This window comes from Macrotis lagotis, chromosome 1 (genome assembly GCF_037893015.1).
Source record: "Macrotis lagotis isolate mMagLag1 chromosome 1, bilby.v1.9.chrom.fasta, whole genome shotgun sequence".
Taxonomy (NCBI): Eukaryota; Metazoa; Chordata; class Mammalia; order Peramelemorphia; family Peramelidae; genus Macrotis; species Macrotis lagotis.
Genome location: NC_133658.1, coordinates 485,672,852 through 485,685,453, shown reverse-complemented (window position 1 = coordinate 485,685,453; position 12,602 = coordinate 485,672,852). Strand labels below are relative to the sequence as shown.

At 36.8% G+C, this 12,602-nt stretch overlaps 1 protein-coding gene across 4 annotated transcripts in view; it reads left to right on the top strand.

The window, feature by feature from the left end:
• Positions 1-12,602, top strand: part of VWA3B (von Willebrand factor A domain containing 3B) — a 237,656-nt gene that overhangs the window by 84,759 nt on the left and 140,295 nt on the right. For all 4 annotated transcript variants that reach the window (XM_074213732.1, XM_074213731.1, XM_074213729.1 and 1 more), the window contains one exon: positions 1,600-1,725. In XM_074213732.1, the coding sequence (XP_074069833.1) occupies positions 1,600-1,725 (126 nt within the window). The remainder of the gene's footprint in view (positions 1-1,599; positions 1,726-12,602) is intronic.

Here is a 12,602-nt window from a genome sequence, read left to right as displayed (position 1 = left end):
TATGGTGCCTTGAAAATGAGAAAAGAGTAACAGTAGTCAGGATGACTTTAGGTTTCAATCTCACATAGAGTGGCTCTGTGATTATGATATCACTTAATCTTTTGTTGGCCCCAGGTAATTCTCTTAAGATGAAATCATAGAACTGGTAAAAACAAACAAAAGATAAATGGATGGGGATAAGGAGCATGGATAGACACAAGTAAGAGTGATAGTGACAGAGACCTAATAGACTGCCAACTTCATCTATTATGGAGTTTTTTAGAGTATTTAGAGACTTTCTTAGGGCTCTAGAGTCAATATAAGACAGAGGGAGGTCTGCCTTTAGGTTTTCCTGGCTTGGAGGGAGCCACCTAACTATTCACTTTGTTATGTTTCCTTTAATAAGTCCAGTCAAGTCAACAAGAATTTATTAAGACTGATAAAAAGTGAAATTAGCAAATTAGAACTACACACACTTTTATTACAATCATATTATAGAAACAAAGAGAAGAAAAGACACAGGGGATGATGTCTGTCTTCAAGTATTTAAAAGAGTAACATTACTGGATTAGTTTAATCTGAGAGAATGGAACCAGAACTAATGGGTGAGGGTTGCAAAGAAGCAAATTTAGATTTGATGTTGGGAAAACTCCTAATGTTTAGAGCTAGGAAGTAGAACAGATAGCTCTTTGGAAGAGGGTGGGTTTATTCTCCTTATTGGAGAACCTGAAAGACAGGCACGGATTGGTCTAGGAGACCCTGAAGTTTCTTCCAATACTAAAGTTCTGTGTTTCTGTGAAAAAAGGAAAAAGGAAGAATGAAAAACAGGTCTAAAGGTGATAAAACTTCTAGAAGACCTAGAGAGAAATAAAGAACAAATGCATAGAATGAGAGTTTTGGAACAGTTAGTTAGGGTCTCTTAGAGGCCACTGAATCTAGCCTCCTCAGTTTATAAGACTAAGGCATAAAAAAATTAAATGACAACCAAGTCCTCACAACTATTATGTGTTTGAGGCAAGATCTGAATCAAGGCCTCCCTGACTATGACAACATCCTACCATCAGGTATAAAACCGAGGTTGAGGGGTAAGATTTTACTCCTTTTGTCTGTATATTAAGTCACTTAAATAGCTATGAATTTTGTGATAAAATTAATTAAATCAGAAATGTTAAGGTAGTCTTGTAGTTCACAATTGTAGAAATATATCTAAATTTAAAAAATAAAGAAATCTAGATAAATCACAAAAACATTATCTCTCCCTTGAATCAAAAACTCCCACAACCATGACCCCAAGTCATCAACACTTTTACTTTTCTTTTAATGTTTATTGTTTGTTTAGGTGGATTTCAGTGATTTAAACTTTTCTGTAGGGATGAAATTTATAGTAGAGGGTTTTAGGGAAATTAAGCCTGAATTGAGAAAAATAAAGCAAAACCTTGCAGTAGTTGATCTTTTCTTACATCAAAGTATTGTTCTACAGCATTGTTAATAAAAGTGCTCTTCTCAAATCCTACAACTAAAAGTGTTAATCTTAACAATAAGGTCAACAGGATTAGATCTACTGACTGTTGCCTTTTATTCATCAGATGACCACTCGGTTCTGTGTATTCCCCATCCTAGGAGCTGCAGTCAGAGAGGATGTATATCTAATCTGGAGAGAGCTGGAGGAAGCTCGGAATACATTGGCAGAAATCCAAAAGATTCTTGATGATTCTATGAAATCCGAAGGTTCAGGCTCCATCTGTGGTAGGTGGTATTTATGATTTAAGAAACCAACAAACCAACCAACAAAAAAACCCCATTTACATTTCCAAATTTTTTGAGACTGGGGGAATTAGTTAAGTTGGCTTGAGTTAACTGCATATGTGACTGTTTTTTAATTCTAGTAAAGAAGGGGTTCATCCTTCAAATGCATAATTGATGTCAACTTGTCTTCTCAAAGACAGGGAGAGAGGCAGGAGGAAGGGAGAGAATTTGGAACTCAAAATTTAAAAAAAATGATTGTTAATTTTTTACATGTAATTGGGAAATAGTTGATGAAGTAAATAAAAATAATTAAAAATTAAAACAAAGCAAAACAAAAATGGCTCATCAGCCCAAAACATGGGTTTTGTTACTTCCTTTCCAGTTTTATAAGAGTGTTTGTGCTTGTACAAAGGAGTTAGCAATATATGGGTTGTTTTAGACTTTGAACATTTCTCATGGGCTCTAGTATTCAGTGATATGATATAAAAAAGAATGCTTGGGAAGTATTCACTTGCAAGTAAAGTCAGCCCTGGCATAGCAACAAGCTCCCACATAAAACTTTTGGCATCTCTGTTTTCTCTTTGCTCTTGGGATCCCAGTTATCAGGAAGGATCTGATGAATTGTGCTTCCCCAGATTTTAAATGACTTGATGCCATTCTTTTGGTAGGTAAGGACATTTTAACGATATCATAAAACTACATCATAGGAATGTGCCTCTTAATTATATGATCTTGAGAGAGGCAGGGTGATGAAATAGAGAATTGTAAGACAGGGTTTAAATTCCACCTTTGCCTCTTATTGCTTATGTGTAAATCTCTTTGCCTCTCTCAAAATGGCTTCATTTTCTTCATCTGTGAAGGAACTATACTAGGTGCCCTCTAACCCTTTTAATTCTAAATTTATGATTCTACATTTTTTTTGGCAAGGCATTTGGAGTTAAGTGACTTGCCCAGGGTCACACAACTAGCAAGTGTCTGAGGTCAGATTTGGCTCAGATCCTCTAGACTCCAGAGCTGATATTCTATCCACTATGCTTCCTAGCTGATCCATGAGTCTACATCATTTTATCTAGGCAAGCGGGTGGCATAGATGGAATGCTATATACTTGGTGTCAGGAAGACCTGGGAGGCCAAAGTCCTTCTTGGAGATTTGCCAGCTGTATGAATCTAAGCAAATCACTTTAAGGACTCTTCACCTCAGTTTCCTCATCTGTAAAAAGTGAATAATAATAGCGTCTACCTCACAGAGCTTTGTTGTGAGGATCAACTGAGATAAAACACAGAAATCACTCTGCAAATCTTAAATGCTAGCTATTAGTCTTCTGCAAGATAGCTACAGAATGGCTCATAGGAAGTGCTTAGGATATGCTTGTTGCTGCCAGTTTGTTTATAAAAAGGATCCCTTCCCAAACTGACATATTTTATAGAATATTATATTTTTATAGAATATTATAATTTTGGGGCATCAGCGAATGGAAGAATTTTTGTCATTGGTATTGTTTTTGTCAGATTAGAGTTACTTCTATCTTCTATTTTTTAAAAGTATGTCTATAAATGCTTCTAATACATAATGCATAAATAGTGTAAGTAGATCTCTGTATACTTAGAGAGGTAAAGAACTATAAAGAAGTCTATGCTTTCCAATTGTATTATGCCCTAGGAAATCTCCAGGAAAGGAAAAATTAAAACTCCTTTCAGGTGGTATTTTGTTTGTCCTTTGTTCTTGAATGAATTTTTGAAGAAAACCATGACATCAGGGAGGTGATGCCATGATAAGCACATGAACTGGGTTTGAGTGAGGGAATTCTGTGCTAAGAGACCAGCTTCACTTTTTCCTCCAGAACCATCTGGGTCCAGTGTGGCCAGATCTGAATCAGTATGACTGGAGATGGCCCAGGGTGTGAGGCAATCATGATTAAGAGACTTGTCCAAGGTCACACAGCTAGTAAATGTCAAGTATCTGAGGCTGGATTTGAACTCCTGTCCTCCTGACTCCAAGACCAGTGCTCTATCCACTGTGTCACCTGACTACCAGGAATAGTGGAGAGAGGGCTAGACTAGGAATTAGGAAGACTTGAATTCAAATCCAGCTTCAGACATTTGTGACTGGGCAAATCACTTAACTTGTTTTTACCTTGATTTCCTCATCTGTAAAATGGGAATAATAATAGTACCTGCCTTCCAGAGTAGTTGTGAGGATTAAATAAGATGATAATTGTAAAGTGCTTAGTATGGTGCCTGGAACATAGTAAATGCTACACAAATTATTGTTATCAGTAGTAGTAGTAGTAGTAGTAGCAACAGCAGCAGTAGCAATAGTAAGTAGTAATACTGGCTGCAGCAGCAGCAGTATTGTTATGCTCACTTTTCTACTTACAGGGATATGGACCAAATCTTTCTTGCCATCCTTTAAGCCATTTTCTTTTCTTGTTTTCCCTTGGGCAAGTAGTACCATTTTAAAAATTGGGTTTAGAAGTTTTCTAAAAGGGAGGTGACAGTTTAAGGCAGAAAGGTGGGAAATTCTCCCCAAAAGGAGTGCAGGAAAGAGGTCACAATCCTATTGACTTTTTTTTTTAGTTTTTTCTAGGCAGTGGTGTTGAGTGACTTGCCCAAGGCCATACAGCCAGGTAATTAAGTGTCTGAGGCTGGATTTGAACTTAGGTACTCCTGACTCCAGGACCGGTGCTCTATCCACTGCGCCACCTAGCTGCCCCTCCTATTGACTTTTGAAAAAGAAAAGAAATCTTTAATAGCTCAAGTTTTTCCCCAGTACTTCTTACCTGAGCCCAGGTTTTCACTTGTGCACAGTGGGCAGATGAGGGAGAGAGTGGGGCAAGTTCAGGCAGTGACTCACAGTCCTGAAAGTCTTTTTTGATAGGATTTATTATTGAATGGGGCTGCCTCATTCTGTTTTAAAGACCTGAAACCTGGTTCTTTTTTCTAAAAGATATCAGCAGCACTTAAAATGCATGAAATAAGATTGCTTATCCAGTTAATCCACTTTTTCCCTTTCACTAAGGAACCTGATGTAGTTATCTTATTTTTTTCTTTATCTTAGAAAATGAAAGAATGGTCACATGAGTGAATTATTCATAGTTTAGAAGATAGCCCGAGGTGGTTTTTGAGTGAAGGCAATTTTGCTGCTTACGGCCTTCTTGAATTTAAGGAGAGGATATGTCCTTTTGAGTTCTCTTTCCCCTCTTTGATTAGAGCAGGGAAATTCAAAGCACAGGTCAGTGTTTTCATATTTTAGATCTGCCAATGCATGATGGTTATGGGAAAGGTGGGGAAGAGGGAGAGAAGAGAGAGGGAAATGAGAAAGAAGGAGAGGACCTTGTCATAAATGAGATTTAGGACAAGAATATACATGGTCTGAGGTTTGAAGGTAGAAAAAATTAAGAATATCTTATTGGAGTAGGGAATAAGATGATAGAGAAAAGGGTGGTTCTTCCCAGAAATAGTCTGTCACCCACAAGAGGAGGGTGGAAATTTAGGACTAACCTGGAGATTTGTTTATTATAGGATTTATATTATTTATATTGTTCTTATTTTGACTTATTATTAGGTTGACAGAGGGTGCTCTAGAGACTTGTTTCTTTATATAGAAATATTGTTTAGTGAGTGTATATATATATATGTATGTATATATATATATATATATATATATCATCTCTCCCCCTCCCTTCTTTCCCATGTCCCATGTACTACTATCCTTTCCCCCTACCCACCGCTCACTAATAGATCTCAAATATGGACACACTGATCTGTCCCCTGAATTTTCCTTGCTCAGTTAGTGACTCCCTACTCTAATAATACACATAAATACATGCATTCAGTCACACACACACACACACACACACACACACACACACACCTCTCACAGACATGCTTTGCTAAACAATATAATTGTATGTTTATATGTAAAAGCTAAACTACAAATATATATATAAGCATACATACACATTTTTATATATATATATACACAAATTTGTCTGAGCATATATTTGCATAATATGCAACATATATTTATTTATGCATATACATATATTTATTTATATACATATGTGTACACACACCTACACCTCTCTTAGTTACAATATTAGATTGCAAAGATAATAAGAGTGGAGGTGACTGGTTCTAAAAACGGTTCAATCCTGTATGAGTGTTTAACCACAAGGAAAATCTTCTGTGTGAAATATTTTCCTTTTATTCTTCTCACTTCCTCATAGGGATCATGAACATAAATTCTAATACATTAACATATGTTGCTTTTGAATGTTCCTTTAAACCACCATCCTTTGCCAGCTGTGCTTAAATTATGTGGAAAATAGGGTCAGGAGAGGGTAGCACTTAAATTCCCTCCCCTTCTTTGTCTCCCACCTTCCCTAATAATCAAGACCTTGGGGTTATTTTCAGTCAGAAATATTTCTTCAGGGGAAAAGCTCTGGCAGAGGTCCACTTTTTTCCTTCCAATCATCTTCACAGAAGGTTTTCTCAAGGCCAAAGGTGAAGGTCTTTTACTCATTCAATGGAGACATTATTTGGACCACAGCCAGTTTTTGTCCACACTCATCTGCTCACCACAGATCATATAGCCAATTTAACCATTTCTTGGTACTATTAAAAAATGTACCAGGACTTTTGCTTCTAAATCAGTATTCCCCCCCCCCCCCCCAGCATGGGGGAATTCAGAGACTTACATCAGTTGCAAGAGATGATCAGGTTTTCTCATTTCCTGTCCACTTATGGAGGGAACATTGCATAGGGAACAAGAGAAAATTCATTATAGTGGCCTAAAATAGTCATCTTGGGAGTTTTTATACTTATTTTAATCATTAAAGGCATTTTTGGGGGCACATCCTTGTTAGAAATTCTTAAAGATAAATAACTGCAGTCATAACATATTTTTCACAGAATCCTAGAATTTGAGAATTAAAGAGAATTTCTAAGAGCACATCTGCCTAACCCTACTGTAATGTTTATCCTTTGTTTTGAAGAAGATCCATACACAAAAGGAATCCCAGTTTAAAACATACATCTTTGAAGACTTCCAAGAAGAGAGAACAAAACAGCTTTGGAGGCAGGTTAATTTAATTTAAGGAAAGCTCAAAATTTTCTTTCTTTCAGTACTAAAATGTTCTCTTTATAGTTTCTTTCCACTTTTAATCATAACAATGACATTTTACCCATGCCATCTCATATACTCCTCATGACAAGCTCCTGAAGCAGATAGGGCAAGTTTATACTTTTTTTTTTAAACTAAAAATTTTTTCCTAACTTGATCACCTGTGTTAAGAGTGACCAAAAAATTTGATTCATTCTCAAAGAACTAAAATTTTCCAGTTTGAAGGACAATTAGAAGACTATGTTATGGGCTCTTTTTTTTCTGAACAACAGCAGCATCACAAGGATACTTTGAAGGGATGACATTCATTTGGAAACTTAAATTCTGGTATGTTTATTAATAAAAAAACAACACAAATCCAACAATATTGCATGATAATACTACTAATAATAATTATAGTTGAAAATCAACATATGAAAAATGCTTTGCAGACCTCAAAATTCTATATAAATGTTAGGTATTCTTTCACAAATGAGAAAACTAAATTTGAGAGAAGTTAAGTGACTTATTCAGTTCATATAGCTAATTAATGTTGGAGGGAGAATTTGAATTCAGGTTATCTTGAGTCCAGGATTTATATACTATTCACTACACAATTTAATTGCCTGAAATAATCATCTCATATCTGTTCTATTAGAGGGCACATATGGGTGTATACATATAACACTTGATGTTGTTTATCCTATATTCTGTTTTTTTTTAAAAAAAATTTGCAAGGAAAATGGGGTTAAATGACTTGCCCAAAGTCACATAAGTAGATAATTTTAAGTGTCTGAGGCCAAAGTTGAACTCAGGTCCTCCTGACTCCAGGACTGCACCACCTAGCTGTCCCATTTTCCTATAGTCTCAAAGAGGACCATGATATCAAAAAGGAGAATTGTTATAATGATATGATTGGTTGCACTATTGCTCTCTACCCAAGGATGTGCTGGAGCTAGCTTCCATCAACTTTCAAGAGTCAGTTAAATTTTCAATGTGAACATTTCCACCTCACAAATAAGTAAATGCTACAAAATGAGACTTGATTTATTGTTTTGTTGATTGCTAGAGTTAAGAAAATATCAACAATTCTATACTTAAAAGTATATTGTCCCCTTTCCCCTTTCCCCCTTTCCCCCAAACTGGCTATTAAAACATTTACTAGCATTCCCTTGATTCTGTTCAGATATGAGGAGAAGGTATGGACACAGAATGTAAAGTTCCCATAGGAAGCTTGCAGAAATATCTAAATTATTTTTATTAATCAGTTCTTTATTTACTGATACCAATGGGAAAAAACACATTGTGCATAGTGACAAAGTGTTGAATCAGCTTTTTTGATGAGACATTTGTTTCCCACTAAGGGAGGGACCATTTTATTACAATGTTGACTTCGAGTCTGAAAGAAGAGAAACTTGATTTATAACCTTTTTGCATTTATTTATTTTCTAGAATCCTTGCTAATCAACTAAAGTAGAAAATATAATATTGCAATGGGTTATGCATAAAAATGGTCTCTATGTAATGGACTGTCTTTGATCCTGGGATACAACAATGAAATATGATATAGTCTATGCCCCCAATACGTTTGCAATCTAAGAGTTTTGTTGTTACTTTTTGGGAGGGGAGAGTTAAGGTTGAGATATGAAGTTTCCATGATATGGTAAGCTCCTGGTATGGAAAACTCTCTTTATTGGTGTAGATCAACAACTTCACCTGCAATTTAAAGACATTTGTCTTGAGGTACTGAGAGGTTAACATGCTTGGCCAGGGTCATACAGCTAGGTTATAGATATAATAATTAGATTGATTGAAATAGATAGAATCACCCAAAGGGAAAGTTTAGGGAGAAAAGAACAGACTTTTGGCTGTTGTGCATACTTTGAGGATGATCCAACAAAGGAGACTGAGAAGACTTGGTCAAGCAGGTAGAATGAGAACCAGGAGAGAGCAGGATCATGCAAGAGAAGGGAGGAGAGTACATCCAGAAGGAGAGATTGGTAAACAGTTCCCAACAGCTGTGGGGAGGTCACATGTGGTGAAGCCTGAAGAAAGAGTGGCAAATATGGCAGTTGAGGTAATTGATAGTCTTGAAGTGAATAGTTTTCCTAAATGATAGAATCAGAAGCCAGAGTGCAAGGAGAATGACAAGTTTTTTAGAGTTGAGAAAATAGATACTGATGACTTTTAAGAGTTTCATTATATAAGAAAGAAGAAATATAATATAATAGCTTGATGGATTGTTTGAGTGAAATGAAGGTTTGTAAGGATATGGGGAGACCTGATCAAGTTTGTAGTAGTTGAGAAAGGAGAAAGTAGATCATAATAGGGTAAAAGGTGATAGAGAGTGGAATGCTGGGTCTGTATCCTAAATATATAAAAAAACCAGCTCTTTTTTGTGGTAGCTAAGAATTGGAAATCAAAGGAATGTCCATCTGTTGGGGAATGGTTAAACAAGCTGTGATATTTAATTGTAATGGAATATTGTGCTGTAAGAAATGACAAGCAGGATAATTTCAGAAAAACCTGGAAAGACTTACATGAACTGATACATAGTGAAATAAACAGAAGCAGAACATTATACATAGTAACAGCAATATTGTTTGATGAAGAACTGTGAATGACTAAACTGTTCTTGCAATACAGTGATCCAAGACAATCCCAAAGGATTTATGAAAAAGCAGATTATCCGCTTCCAGAGAAAGAACTGATTTTGACTGAATACAGACTTAAGCATGCTATTTTTCATTTTCTTTCTTTTTTTTTCTTTAATTTGAATCTTCTTATACAAAATGACTAATAGGGAAATGTTTTAAATAATTGCACATGTATAATCTAAATCTAATTTCTTAGCATCTCAGAGAGAGGGAAGGGAAGGGAGGGAAGAAGGGATAGAACTTGGAATTCAAAACTTTTATTAAAAATGTTTAAAAAAAAGGAGTGGGAGTGATTTTCTTTGGGGGGGAAAATGAAATGACATACGAGTGGTTGATATTGTCAAGAGGAAAAGTCATTTTTTCTTCCAAGCTAGATGAAAAAAAAATAGACACAATGAAAATGACTTTTGAAATATGGAGAAGAAGAGAAGAGGGGACTTATTGTGACTGGCTTCAGTTCATTTATTTATTAAGGCATTTAAAAAATTTTTATTTGTTTAAGGCAATGAGGTTAAGTGACTTACCCAAGGTCACACAGCTAGGAAATCACAAGGTTTCTGAGGTCAGATTTGAACTCAGGTACTCTTGACTCTGGGGCTGCTGCTCTATCCACTGTACCACCTAGCTATCTCCATTCATTCATTTATTAAGTAAGGAGGTGAGGGTCTGGAAGATGTGTTGGTAAACAGGAAGAAAAGGTTTCAAATAGCTGAAGCTTCAAGGAGTGTCATAATAGTCAATCAAGCTTACTTGTAGCAGAGAGGGGGCAATTGAAATAAGATAATTTAAATTTCTCATGGATCAAGTTTATATATGTTTGGTTGATGTCCTCTAATGACATAGCAGCATGAGAATAGAACAAAGAAGGTAGAAGAGTAGAACAAACTGAACTTGTAGTTTGATAAGTAAAGATCAAATGTAAAATAAGTTTTTCAGTCATTCAGTCATGTCTGATTCTATATGACCCCATTTGGGTTTTTTTTTTTTTTGGCAAGGATACTGGAGTATTTTGCCATTTGCTCCTCCAGTTCATTTGACAAATGAGGAAACTGAGGCAAAAGGGTAAAATGACTTATTTAGGGTCACACAACTAAGCAGTGTCTGAGACTAGATTTGAACTCAGGAAGATGAGTCTTCCTGTTTGAAGTTTGGACACTCTATCCACTGAACCACCTAGAAGGGAATTCAAAGGCATAAGATAGGATATAGTTGTAATCATCTTTAGGGTTAAGACAGCTAAAGGGAAGAAAATGAGACCAGTACAGAAGGGCAAAGGGATTGGAGGTTCAGTGAGAAGGAAAAGTAACTTTTAATAGGAATGAGGCAGAGACAGAGACAGAGACAGAGAAACAGAGATGACAATGAGGTCATGATGAAAGGAGGAGTTTCTGAGGTCAGGATGTCTGAGATGAAGTGAAATCATAGCTTATTGGAATGAGGTGAGACATTGGATTGGGAGGTCAGGTGTTTGTGAGGACATCAACATGCATATTGAAATTTCTGGGTATGAGGGCAGAGTATGAACTGGGGAGGAAGACTGTGAATCACTTCCTGAACTAGATAAAAGAGGAAAAATGATTGAATCATTTAGGAGTCAGTTAATAAGCATTTGTTAAGTGCTTACTATATACTAAGCACTATGCTCAGCACTGGGGATACAGATGTAATCAAAAATAAAGATAATCCCTATTTTTAAAGAGTTTACATTCTTAGAGCATCAACCCTGAAGACTCTGCCTTCAAATCTGTCCTCAAATACTTGATACTTATTAGCTGTGTGACCTTGGGCAAGTTACTTAGCCCCATTACCTCACCAAAAAAAAAAATAGAGTTTAAATTCCAGCTCTTAAAAGAATGCTGACAAGGGCTTGGGGAGAGACAAAGGAATTTGGCCTGGGGCATGATAGAGGAAATCCCAAGTAAATGAAGGTTCTAGGAAGATTTTTTTCCCTTCAAAGTTGGCAATTTTTGGTGAGTTTATGAATTTTAGGGACAGAATAAGACTTCAGAGACAGGTAGGTGTTACAGTGGATAGCACATCAGGTCTCTTGAGTTCAAATCTAGCCTCAGATACTCACTAGCTGGGTGACTTTGGTTAAATCATTTAATCCCATTTGCCTCAGGTTTCTCATCTGCAAAATGAACTGGAGAAGGAAATGAAAAACAACTTCAGGATCTTGCCAAGAAAATCCAAAATGAGGTCACAAAGAGTTGGTCATAACTGAAACAACAACAAGAAGAGACTTCATGATGAAGAGCTGAGGCATAGTAGAGGAGGCACAGAATATGATACTCTGTACATGAATGAAAAGAAGAATGACCTAGAGGTTGAGAGATTATGGTATCAGAGACATATGGTGTCCATGGGTTTTGCAGAAATAAGGTGAAATAATGTCTCATGAAGAATGAAAGAAAGGGGAGGTTGGAACCAAGATGGTGAAGTAAAGGCAGGGATTCATCTGAGTTCTCCCCCAAACTACTCTAAATACTTTTAAATAATGACTCTAACCAAATATTAGAGTGTCAGAACTCACAAAAAGACTGAGGGAAACAATTTTCCAGCCCAAGACAACTTGAAAGAGTCTATTACACTAGGGTTAGAAGGGACCTTCAGTGTAGCACGGGCCATACCAGATTGAACTGGCTCCAGCCATCCATGAACAGACTGTGGGGCTCCTGGATCAGTGGTAGCATGGTGGTTTTTAGGCCTCTCAGCCCAACTTGGAAGGTCGGCAGGAAAACTTTGCCACACTGGAATGAGAGTGGAGCAACACCAGTGTAAGCCTCTGTAAGCTGTAAGTCTGTAAGCACAGACCTGACTCTAGTGGACCAGAACCAGGCTTCAAGAGTCATCTCTCAGGTGCTTCCATAGTGCTCAGCTCACAGTAAGGGAATTGGGGGACATTGCAGGGGTCTCTTTGCTATACCTGAGGAAGGGCTATGTTGCTTTGCCCAGACTCAGATCTGGGTCAAAGTCTGGGTCCCCAGTCTCAAGAAGTGGAGTAGAAGCACAATAGATTATACTGCCTTAGCAGAATGGGGACTCTCCTCACAGTTCCAGGGCAGAGGGGAGTGTTTATGGTCACCCACATACCAGAGCATAGACCAGGAGAGTAG